This window comes from Rhinopithecus bieti, unplaced genomic scaffold (assembly GCF_001698545.2).
Source record: "Rhinopithecus bieti isolate Rb0 unplaced genomic scaffold, ASM169854v2 scaffold_5150, whole genome shotgun sequence".
NCBI lineage: Eukaryota > Metazoa > Chordata > Mammalia > Primates > Cercopithecidae > Rhinopithecus > Rhinopithecus bieti.
Window position 1 is genome coordinate 26,155 of NW_016804706.1, and position 12,990 is coordinate 39,144.

General features: G+C 37.0%; 2 protein-coding genes across 2 annotated transcripts; both read left to right on the plus strand.

Annotated features, from left to right (window-relative positions):
- The first annotated feature begins 585 nt into the window (after positions 1-585).
- On the plus strand, positions 586-1,587 carry LOC108528408 (olfactory receptor 2J1-like). Its single transcript, XM_017870204.1, is given in 3 exon segments — positions 586-1,263; positions 1,266-1,400; positions 1,403-1,587. Coding segments are annotated over 3 exon segments (933 nt in total). The 5' UTR covers positions 586-650.
- Positions 1,588-12,054: 10,467 nt separating this feature from the next.
- On the plus strand, positions 12,055-12,990 carry LOC108528409 (olfactory receptor 2J3-like). Its single transcript, XM_017870206.1, is given in 1 exon segment — positions 12,055-12,990. A coding segment is annotated over 1 exon segment (936 nt).

The window sequence follows — 12,990 nt, forward strand, 5'->3', positions numbered from 1 at the left end:
GCATTCTATCACCAATTACTCTATTTTGCTTTATTAATCGGCTTTGTGTATATTGTGAATTTTTATAAGTTGGTGTGTTTGTGCATATTCTGTTTAAACTCTCATTTGTGTATTATTTGTCTAGAAATAAACTGCTAGCATAAATAAATAGCAGTTAATTTTTTCTATAATCATATTCAATTATTTCTTTTCAGTTAATGTTTTAAAGTGGCTGCCTAATTGCTTTTTAATAAGAAAAATTCCTATCTGTAAGTAAGATTATTAAGACTGCTGTTATTCCTTTCTCTGTAATTGCAAAATTGGAAATAGCTTGAAAATATAAAAATAATCAAATTAACTTTTTAAAGTAAAAAGTTCTTTTTCATAAACATTGTGTTCCTGATTATGGACTATCATAGTCTTCATTAATCCAAATGTTAACTCAGGGATGTATATAAAAGAACTCAGTAACTTGAGAAGCTATTGCTTGTATCCATAGCTGGATAAATATCTCAATGAAGCATGTAAAGGGAAAAAATTCTACTGACATTATGATGCATACTGTCTGGAAGTGGGATTTGTCTTCAATCTGTTTGCAAGTGAGCAATTGACAATGCATGGACAGACTTTGAGTTTATGTGATTCTTTCTTTAGGTACGAGAAAAAAATGAATGATGATGGAAAAAAACACAAGTTCTGAAAACTTCTTTATTCTACTTGGATTTTCTAATTGGCCTCATCTGGAAGTAGTTCTGTTTGTGGTTATCTTGATCTTCTACCTAATGACACTGACAGGAAACCTGTTCATCATCATCCTGTCATATCTGGACTCCCATCTTCACACTCCAATGTACTTCTTCCTTTCAAACCTCTCATTTCTGGATATCTGCTACACCACTAGCTCTATCCCTCAGTTGCTGGTCAACCTCTGGGGCCTGGAAAAGACCATCTCTTATGCTGGTTGCATGGTTCAGCTTTACTTTGTTCTCACACTGGGAACCGCAGAGTGTGTGCTACTGGTGGTGATGTCCTATGACCGTTATGCAGCTGTGTGTAGACCTTTGCATTACACTCTCCTCATGCACCCTCGTTTCTGCCGCTTGTTGGCTGTGGCTTCTTGGGTAAGTGGTTTTACTACCTCAGCACTTCATTCCTCCTTTACTTTCTGGATACCCCTATGTGGACATCGCCTAGTGGATCATTTCTTCTGTGAAGTTCCAGCACTTCTGCGATTATCATGTGTTGATACCCATGCAAATGAGCTGATCCTCATGGTCATGAGCTCCATTTTGTTCTTATACCTCTCATCCTCATTCTCACTTCCTATGGTGCCATTGCCTGGACTGCACTGAGCATGCAATCAACCACTGGGCTTCAGAAAGTGTTTGGAACATGTGGAGCCCATCTTATGGTTGCATCTCTCTTTTCATTCCAATCATGTGCATATATCTCCAGCCACCATCAGAAAATTCTCCTAATCAAGGCAAGTTCATTGCCCTCTTTTATACTGTCGTCACACCTAGTCTTAACCCTCTAATCTACACTCTCAGAAACAAGGATGTAAGAGGAGCAGTGAAGAGGCTAATGGGGTGGGAGTGGGGAATGTGACAGGGAAGTCATGTTGGCTGTTGTTGTTTTCTTAGGGTCTTGTCCATCTTGAAAGGTGGTTTCCCTGCTTCTTTGTGATTTGTTTTCGTTCTAACAGTTTACAAAACATGGAATAGTTCAGTCCCCCATTTGCTACTCTTTTAATATTTAGTTCTGAAATGTTATGTTGATATAACTTTTGATTAGTACCACTCTGGTCTTTTACAATTCTATATTTATTTCCACGAAAATTGTGTACTGTGGTTTCAACATAAATAAATGTGTGTGTGAATAATTATAAGGAGATTATTTAAAAAATATTGGAAATATTTCTGACAATGTGCTAAATTATGAACTGACCATTGATATATACAGAAAGAGAAGGGCAATATTGCAAAGACTTAGGCTAAAAAAGTTTTGGTTATTGAATAAACCTTAAATGAAGCTAAAATAGTCACAGCAAAGAAAATGGTAACCATAATGAATAATATTGTTTATTATATGGTAAAGGATATATCATAAGTTTTGGCTAAAAGGCACTTTTTAAAGACACTAAATCATCTAATTTATCCTGTAGGTCTACATACTTGTCACACTGAACAGTAAACTAATATCTCTTTAAAATGGCTCATTCGTTCATCTGTCCATTTATTCATTAACTTATTCTTTATTAGCCAAATCTTATTGAATGTGTACTCTCTCCCAGTTTGTGAAATTCTTGGTAACATGTATAAATATAACATACTCTGTCTGAACAGAACACACTCTCTGTCCCTCCGTCCGGAAAAATGACAACGTAAAAGATGAAGTATCCATTCATGGCTTAATTTGTCACTGGGGGTAATGCTAATAAATCAAGATAGCTTTTAAAAGTCAGAAACAATAAACTCTGATTACTCTTCAGATTGTGTAAATCTTTCACTTTTAAAATCAAAACAAGGCCAAGCGCGGTGGCTCGTGCCTGTAATCCCAGCACTTTGGGAGGCTGAAGCAGGTGGATCACGAGGTCAGGAGATCGAGACCATCCTGGCTAACATGGTGAAACCCTGTCTCTACTAAAAATACAAAAAAATTAGCCAGATGTGGTGGCACACACCTGTAGTCCCGGCTACTCGGAGGCTGGGGCAGAAGAATCACTTGAATCTGGGAGGCAGAGGTTGTGGTGAGCCGAGATTGTGCCACTGCACTCCAGCCTGGGTGACAGGGCGAGATGCCATCTAAAAAAAAAATAAAAAAATAAAAAACAAACAAGATGTTTAGCTATAAACTCTGAAAGTAAATACCACTTGATGGCTCCTGTAGGAAGACAATGCTAGTAAATGAAACAAAACAGAATATGTGCTTAATTTGCTTTAGTTGAGGTAGTTAATGACATATTGAAGACAGCTTAAAACTCTTAACATCATTGTCCTTTGCAGAATAGCATTATTTTAAAAGTCCTTCATTTTGATTTTTTCCAGTTTTATTGAGGCATAAATAAAATTGCATGTATTTAATGTGCACAATGTGATTATATAGAAACCAAACCAAATTGTGAAATTATTATCATAATCAAACTAACACATCCATCCTCTCACATAGTTACTGTGTATAGAGGGAGCGGGGACGTTGAGGACACTTAAGATCTAATCTCTAAGCAAATTTCAAGTATACAGCACAGTATTATTAACTACAGTCACCATAATCTACATTAGATCTCCAGAATGTATTCATCTTATGACAGAAAGTTTGTACCATTTGACTGTCTCTCCACTCCCCACCCTCCAGCCCATGGCAACCACCATTCTATTCTCTGCTTCTATAAGTTCAACCTTTTTATTTTTTGATACAGGGTCTTACTCTGTCACACAGGCTGGAGTGCGATCTCGACTCACTGCAACCTCTGCCTCCTGGCTTCAATTAATTCTCCTGCCTCAGCCTCCCCAGTAACTGGGACTACAGGCGCCCACCACCATGCCCAGCTAATTTTTGTGTTTTTAGTAGAGATAGGGTCTCACCATTTTGGCAAGGAGGGTCTTGAACCCTTGACCTAAAATGATCCACCTTCCTCAGCCTCCCAAAGTGCTGGGATTACAGGTGTGAGCCATTGTGCCTGTTCAAGTTCAAAGTTTTTAGATTTCACATGTAAGTCATATCATACATCTTTTGTCTTTCTGTGTCTGGTTTATTTCACGTAGTACAACGTACTCCATCTGTGTTCTAAAAATCAGCAGGATTTTCTTTTTTATGGCTGAATAATATTTCAGTGTGTGTGTGTTTGTGCGTGTGTGTGAGACGACATTTTAAATCCATTCCTCTGTCAGTGGATGCTTAGGTTGTGTCTTCATCCTGGCTATCATGACTAATGCTGCAATGAACATGGGAGCATAGACATCTCTTCAAGATCCTTGTTTCTTTTTTTATATACATACTCGGTGGGATTGCTGGGATCAAAAGCAAAAAAATAAATCTAGTTTCTACAATAAAAACAAGTGTTTCACAAGTGCTAGACTCTTAAACTAGAGTCTCTTTTTTGATTAACTGGTGATTTAGAGATGGGCATGGCGGACAGTCATCTCAGGAATACTTCACTTTCATGTAATGGATAAGCCTCTTACTACCTTCCCTATTATCCTCATCATTTCCAGAACATATCTTTATCACACTAAGTCTGGCAACATATATGGTGCATGGGTTTAAAGATAGTTATAGAAAAGACACCTACCACCTCTCAAGCTTTGTCTTTATAGACTCCATTACATCCTTGGTTTATTCATGTATTGATGAGAGTATTGATAGCGAGAGTAACAATTATATTGAAAAAGACTAAGAGGCTTGCCCTGGTTTTGGCAAGTAAGGTTGGTTTGCTAGAGAGCTATGTATATCCATAATCTACAACTGCACCTATTTCTGTCTGTCTGTCTCTCTCTTTTTCTGTCTGTCTCTATTATCACTCTATGTTGTGGTAGCATAGGAGAGACACATGATGGGAAGAAATAAATGTTGGAGGTTTTCTTTCCTTGAGCATCTGATTTCATAAAACATCAAGTCACCACATGCAGTTTCCCTATGAAAGACAAGGATACGAATGAGTGGCACAAGGATAATAAGGATGGTAAACACAAAAGCCTCAAGGGCTATAGTATCTACACAGTAGGGCAATGTCTGGGTCGAGACTGGCAATATGAGAGCATTGCCAAATATTTGGGTATATGATGACAGTTAGTGCAGGATTTTGCGGACTGCAGTACATTTCTCATATATCTTTATGGTCAGGAGGATACACTTCCACCCCAGTGCCAGGAAAAGATAGTGCTCATGGCAAACGTAGATAGAGATAGGTTACAGTCTTATCTGGGACTCAGATAAGATCACACAACATTGAAGGGATGAGGCTTGTGGTGAAGCTCACATCTAGTAATGAAAATGTGACTTCCTGAAAAAACACTGGTACGAGGAACTGGAAATCTAAGCTGAAATCAAGGAAATATGTACCTTTGTCAATGAGTCATCAGGTAAAATGTGAGAAAAATCACAAAGAGAATCATCTCTAGGCAGGGATAGTCAGAGAAATTTTCCAGGGTGCACTTTTCTAAAGACTGGTTATTTTCTTTTTCTTTCCCTATATCCTTGCTTTACCTCTTGGGAGAAAGACAAATATCAGGAAAGGATATAATTAATAATTTCAGAATGGAATGACTTTGGGTGAGAAATGAACATTTGACTAGGAGTTTCAGTAAAAGACATTAAATAATAAAAGAGACATTAAACAATCACAAGATCTGAGGTGCATAACTTTTTTGGGGGGCACTGTTACTGGTCTTGGCTATGAATAGTTACTTTTCTTTTTTTTCATTTCAGGTATACAAAAAACTCAATATTCTTCATCTTTCCTTTTTTTTTTTTTTTAATTTGGAGGAGATTCCAAATTTTATTTTCCACTCACAGATAACCCGAATGATGCCTCCCTGTGAGACATTGGCATTCTGACTTTTATCTCTGGGTAAGAGAACCAAGATCCCCTAAATCAAGCTTGGCCAACTGCAGCCCATGGGCTGTATGTGGCTCTGGATAGCTTTGAATGTGGCCCAACACAAATTCATAAACTTTCTTAAAAGGTTATGAGCTTTGGCCGGGCGTGGTGGCTCACGCCTGTAATCCCAGCACTTTGGGAGGCCGAGGTGGGCGGATCACAAGATCAGGAGATCGAGACCATCCTGGCAAATGAGCAATTTAAATAAATAATTCTTGTAAACCTGTCCTTACCAGATCTAGCCCATATGTGAACCCCATAAGCTTATAAATGACCAGGCACTATCCTAGAAGGCAGATAATGAGATTATTTGTGATATATATTTTTCCTTTTTTTGAGATGGAGTCTCACTCTGTCACCCAGGGTGGAGTGCAGTGGTGCCATCTTGGCTCACTGCAACCTCTCTCCTGGGTTCAAACGATTCTCCTGCATCAGATCAGCCTCTTGAGTAGCTGGGACTACAGGTGAGCGCCGGCATGCCCGGGTAATTTTTGTATTTTTAGTAGAGATGGGGTTTCACCATATTGGCCAGTCTAGTCTCAAACTCCTGATCTCGTGATCTGCTCACCTAGGCCTCGCAAAGTGCTAGGATTACAGACGTGAGCCGCCGCGCTCAACCCATGATATATCTTTATAATTCCATCCTTTTTTTTTTAACCACTGTGTCTAACATTTATCTTAAGATGAGAATGAAAAAGCTTCTGCCAGCATCTCAGTAATGCTATACCTTGTCCTAACACAATCTCAGTGGTATCATCGTATTTTACATCATCTGTGTGTGTGCTCACCTTAGGAGTGCATAGTTTTTCTGATAGCTTATGAAGATGAAAAGAATGGGAAAAGGAAATCACATCTTGTAACAATTAAATGCTAATTTCTAGACCTCAACTCCAGCTGAGCTTCCATCCATAATGCTTTAATAGTTTTTGATCTACTCCAATTCACATTCCTCCCAAACAAAGCACTCAAATTAACAGAAGCTTGAAGAGATCAGTTAGTGTCATTTATTCCTTTTGATTCTTCAGATGTGACTTTCAGTGTGTTTTATTGATCTGAGTGTGTATTGTAGGGAAAAAAGTTGAGGGCTGCTGCCTTAGAAATACTTTGCTGTAATTAAATCATGTCATGCCGTCTGTGTTTTCACAAGTTACTAACATCTCACCTAAAAACGTTAACATTTGCTGGTACCCAGTAGATTGGCCTGAACTCTCCTACAAGTCTAGTTACCAAAGCATGAAAAATACTGGAGCTTGGTACAATCTCCTATGGACCAGAGTATCAGACGTTTCCTAGATTTTGATAACTGAGTGAATTCTGCTAGTCCCCATAGGTTGTAGGATCACTGGTTAAATTCCTCTCCAATAAGACAGAGAAATTTAAACATATGATTACATGACCATTTAATCATATTTATCTGAAAAATTATATTTAATATATTTTAAAGTGAACTGGAGTGATACATACCACGCTCGTGGTAGTTGTCTCTGGATTCAGTGTTGGGTCAGAGAGTGATAGTTAAAGGGGATATGAACTTTATCTTGACACTTTATGTGCTAAAAATGCTGAAAATAAAAAATGACAAAAGTTATGGGTGATGATTCTGTGTGGTGGGAACATAGATGTTTATTTTTAATATTTTAAATATCTAAAAGAATGATGAAGAAATAATGTAGAATAGTTTGTTAAACATCAGTTCAAATTAAAATTTACTGTAATAGTAATAGCAGCTAACATGTATTGAATGATTATGCACTGGGAATCGAGGATGATGTTTACATATTTTTCATATTGAGTTTTCACAACAGTCAAGACTACTGAAGCCAAGACCATTTCAGTTGCTTCAATTAAATAGACAGGAAAATACCTGATCATGCTCTTAAAATTACTAATTTTAAAATATAATTGTATTGTAAATGTGACTTGATTTTCATAACAAGACTTTGTTTGGTACCCCTGGAAAGTATTAGCTAGACACAATGTAACAATTTAAAAATCTTTATTAATTAATAAACTCATGACATACTTTTTTTTTTAAATATCAACAAGCCAATCACTGGATATAGACTAGCTATCAGAGAAAATTTAACTTTTTTATATATTTCAGCAAAGCTTTTGATAAGACATCAAGGGAAATTATTGATAACAATATTTTGGAAATATTAAACAATTTTGTTAAATGTTTTCTGAGTTTGGTAGTGATCTTCTGAGTATAGTTTGAATGGTCTTCAAAGGTAATTTTTAACACTTTTTCAGGGCTGAACTTGGCCTTGAATTTTAGAGATGTTAGACACAAAGAATTCAAATTAATAAAACAAATATGTATAATGTAATCTTTATATTTTCTTTTTAAAAATGTTTCATGCCTTCTCCCATTCCTCAATTAGACCACCTGACAAAGTTTATCTCAAATTTGGCCCGTAGCATACTGAAGAATTGGGGAAAATTTTCAGGTAACTCAAGATAACCCATTCCTTTCCCTGAAAACATAGCTCAAAGCATTTTCTCATTGATGGTTGGACTATAGATTCCTTGTCATCTTAGTATAACAATGTGGCATCATGCCAAGAATATCATTGAGAAGCTGTTCTAACCAGGACAACTCCTTGAAGGGCATTAATTCCCACTTTGGGATTTACCCTCCCAGTGGCCCCAGTCGAGGGAAAGCAAGTCACATTCTTTTGTTTCTGAAAAGGGCCCATTTACTCTAAGATAAAGGCCCATCTCTTGATACACTGAAAGCTCTAACAAGTTTATCTTTTGAGTAAAACTAATTTTTTTAGTAGACTCAGTGCTTTCTCTTTTGTAGCAATAATAGTCTTCGTTACATTAGACTGTTTTCCTAATTTGATGTAGTAGATGAATGAAGTGTAGGCAGCCATTTATACTGGTGATTTCAAGGTGATCAAAGTCAGAGATCAGATCCGGCTATTCATGATGAGGGCATCAGACAATATACAAGGAATGTGGATAGACACAGGAAGGATAGAGTGAAAGGCATTGTTTAAGTACTGCTTAATTACTAGAAAAGAGTATAAAGAAATAATATGGTAAGAATTTAAAACTTGGCCAGTGATATGGAGATGGGGAAAAGAGGCCATTTCCCCCCCATTATACCCAATTTCCAAAACTAGAGAGGATCATTTTTTCATGGTCCGTGAAAACATCTTTTACTTTTTAATTTTTAAGGGTACAAACTAGGTGAATGTATTTATGGGTACATGAGATTTTTTTGATAATTTCTTTCTTTTTATTTTTTGTAGAGACCGGATCTCATTTCATTGTCCAGGCTAGTCTTGAACTTCTGGGCTCCAGAGATCCACCCACCTTGGCCTCCCAATGTGTTGGGATTACAGGTGTGAGTCATGGTGACCGACCAAGATATTTTTGATACAGGCATACAATAAGATATCTCACAGCGGCCTCTTGTTTTAGTTAATGTACAAGAAAGAAGAAAACTATATCGGCATGAGAGGAAGTAACTATAACATTTGTGTTCACATTTCTCATGATGTATTATCTCCCATTCTAGAGAAATTTTTAAAAATGTCTTGGAAAACTTTCATCATCCCTCTAGGGCAGTGACCTCTGAGTGAAGTAATCTTCATAATTTACTCTTTGACTATTGCGCTGTTTCCTTGATTCAGCCATAATTTTTTTTTTTTTTTTTTTTTTTTTTGAGACGGGGCTGCTCTGAGCCGCCCAGGCTGGAGTGCAGTGCCGCTCTCAGCTCACGCAAGCTCCGCTCCCGGGGTTCCGCCATTCTCCTTGTCTCAGCCTCCCGAGTAGGGGGACTACAGGCGCCCGCCTCGTCGCCGCCGTAGTTTTCTTTTGTATTTTTTAATAGGACGGGTTTTCACCGTATTAGCCAGGATGCGGTCTCGTCTCCTGCCTCCATGAGCCGCCGTCGACCTCCAAAGTGCGGGGTTACGGCCTGCGCGCCCGGCCGATTCAGCCATAATTTTAAATTTTCTTTTAAAACAACGTGCAGACTAATTTTCTTGGATGGTTTCTAAATTGTTGAAAGTAATCTAGATTAGTGTAACAACTGGCTAATGATTATATACATTACCAAGTCTATTAATAAGGTCTGAGGTCCATCTTTTAATCTTGGGATCAAACTGAATATTCCAAACTTCTCTGCTGAAACTCAACCAATTAGCTACTCCTGATATCTTTTTCAGGAGTTGCATTTATAAAACATGAGCGATTAAGAGACCCTTGAAAGAAGCAATCACAGGTGGCCCCACAATGATTCCTTTCCTCCTGTGCCGTAACCAGTTGGGAGGTATAAGAAAAATAACTGACTGTGGGAGGAATGAAATAGAGGACATGTGGCAAAGCTGGAAGAAGCAAAGAATTCAGAGAAAAAGGGATAAATGGTGGGTTACTATGCCTGACACAATAACTATATAACAAAAGTAAGTATTTTTTTCTTATGAAAGATTGAAAACTCACTGGAGAAGAAGCATCACCTGAGTCATAACTATTTGCAAGATATTATTTTATTTTTAACAAAAAGGTAACATGAGATTCACTGGGTGCAATGTATTAAATGATGAACAGTCACTTAATGATTCACTAAATATTCAGAACTCTCTAAATTGGAGAATAAATATGTACTAGTGATAGCTCGTGCTCAGAATTTATATACTCTCTAAATTATTGTCCTAGAGAAAAATACATCATGTAAAAAGCTTCTTCAGGCCGTGTGGTTCAGCTTTGTGAACCCTGTGACAGACACACCTGCAACTCTAAGACCTTTACTCAGGCTCTTCTCCCTTTTCCTGCCCCTCCCTCCCACCTTTCCTTCCTTCTTTGTTCTCTCAATGAATTTTTATCTTCCTTCCCCTAAGATTTTATCTTTTCAAATTCAGTTATATTCACACATCCTTTAGAAGTATTCTATCACTCTTCTCCCCAGATTTTTAGCTTAGTTCATATAATGAATACCCATTTGTTTGTGTCTTCTCTATTTGTATTCAATTTTTCAGTTTAGAAATAAGTTTTGAGTCCAAGCAAACAAATCAGAAGATAAGCTTCTTATCTAATTGAAGCTAAACATTTTTTTCACTTTACGTGAACATTTTGAAATCACTACCAAATTCAATATTTTCAACATATTATTTCATCCATATGTAAGATTATTGGGATTGTAATTTTATGTTTTCTATAATCACATTTATGAAAATAACCTGAAAATGCTGAAAAGAAAACTAAAGTTCCTTATTAATTAACAAAGAAAGATTTTGTGTTTTATGGAAATTATTTTCCTTAGCTAGATTAGAAATTTCTTTCAATTACCATTTACCTAGAAGTCACCATAAAATGAATGAGAAGAACTTGATAGTTATATTTCTATAAAAGGCAAACATATGAATAAAATATAAAATTAAAAAATTATTTTCTATTTTTTGTGACTTTTTATTATGGTAAAATTTCAAACTTAGAGCAGAGTTGCAAAAAAGTAGTACAAAGACTAGCATTTACCCTATAACCAGATTGAGCATTAGTTTACATTTCCCCCAAAGCTTTGTTACATCATCTATTTTTCTATCTATCTATCTATCTATCTATCTATCTATCTATCTATCTAATCTATCTATTTATCATCTATCTCTTTTTCTGGACTAGCTGAGAGTAAGTTGGAGATGCCACGTACCTTTACACCAAATACTTTATTCAATGTTTCTTGTCTAAGAAGAAGGATGTTATTTTATATAAGTCCTGCACAGTACCCAAATCAGCAAATTTAATATGGGCACAATATTATTATCTAATCCATAGTCCACAGTGAGTTTTCTTAAATTGTCTCAATAATTTTGTTAATAGCTAGTTTTTTTAAAAAAAATCCCAGATCATACACTGAGAAATCATGTCTCATTAGTCTCCTTTCATCTGGACCAGTGCCTCGGCCTTTGTTTGTCTACTTAAACTTGATACTTTTGAATTGTACAAGCAAGCTATTTCTCTCAATTTGAGTTTTTCTCATGTGTCTTCATTATTAGAATTAGTCTGTGTAGTTTTAGCATAAATATCACTGAAGTGACATCATGTTCAGAGCATCATCTCAGCAGTCTCATGATGTTGGTTTGTACAAATACAGGTGATCTTAAGATCAATAAAATCACTTGGTTATGGTGGTGTCTGCCAGGTTTTTCTACTATAAACTTTACTATTTTTCAATTTGAAATTAACAAGAAAGTTGTGAGGAGATATTTTAGAGTATGTACATATCCTGTTCCCCATTATTCATTTATTTTCTCTTTTACTTTTTATATCAGTATGAGCTTTCTAATTCTTCTTTTGTTAAATTCATTACTACTAATGGTTAAATTGTCTTACAATTAAATGATGGCAAGCCCTTCAAACTGGATTTTATTTTTTTAATGTGTCCTGATGTTTTTTGGAGCACAGCACTTGTTTACTATTTTTTGAGTTTACCTGACTTTATTTTTTTTTCTCTCAGGTAATAGGAAATGAATGATGATGGAAAAGTCAATGCTAGCTCTGAGGGGTACTTTATTTTAGTTGGATTTTCTAATTGGCCTTATCTGGAAGTAGTTTTCTTTGTGGTTATTTTGATCTTCTACTTGATGACACTGGTAGGAAGCCTGCTCATCATTATCCTGTCATACCTGGACTCCCATCTCCACACTCCGTTGTATTTCTTCCTTTCAAATCTCTCATTTCTGGATCTCTGCTACACCACCAGCTCTATTCCTCAGTTGCTGGACAATCTCTGGGGTCTGGAAAAGACCATCTCTTATGCTGGTTGCATGGTTCAACTTTACTTTGTTCTCACACTGGGAACCGCAGAGTGTGTGCTACTGGTGGTGATGTCCTATGACCGTTATGCAGCTGTGTGTAGACCTTTGCATTACACTCTCCTCGTGCACCCTCGTTTCTGCCGCTTGTTGGCTGCGGCTTCTTGGGTAAGTGGTTTTATAAACTCAGCACTTCATTCCTCCTTTACCTTCTGGGTACCCCTGTGTGGACATCGCCAAGTAGATCACTTTTTCTGTGAAGTTCCAGCACTTTTGTGATTATTGTGGGTCAGTACCCATGCAAATAAGCTGACCCTCATGATCACAAGCTCCATTTTTGTTCTCCTACTTCTCACCCCCATTTTCACTTCCTATGGTGCCATCATCCAGGCTGTACTGAGGATGCAGTTAACTGCTGGGCTTCGGAAAGTGTTTGGAACATGTGGAGCTCATCTTATGGTTGTATCTCTCTTTTTCTTTCTGGCCATGTGCATGTATCTCCAGCCACCATCAGGAAATTCTCGAGATCAAAGCAAGTTCATTGCTCTGTTTTATACTGTTGTCACACCTAGTCTTAACCCTCTAATCTACACCCTCAGAAACAAAGATGTAAGAGGGGCAGTGAAGAGACTAATGGGGTGGGAATGA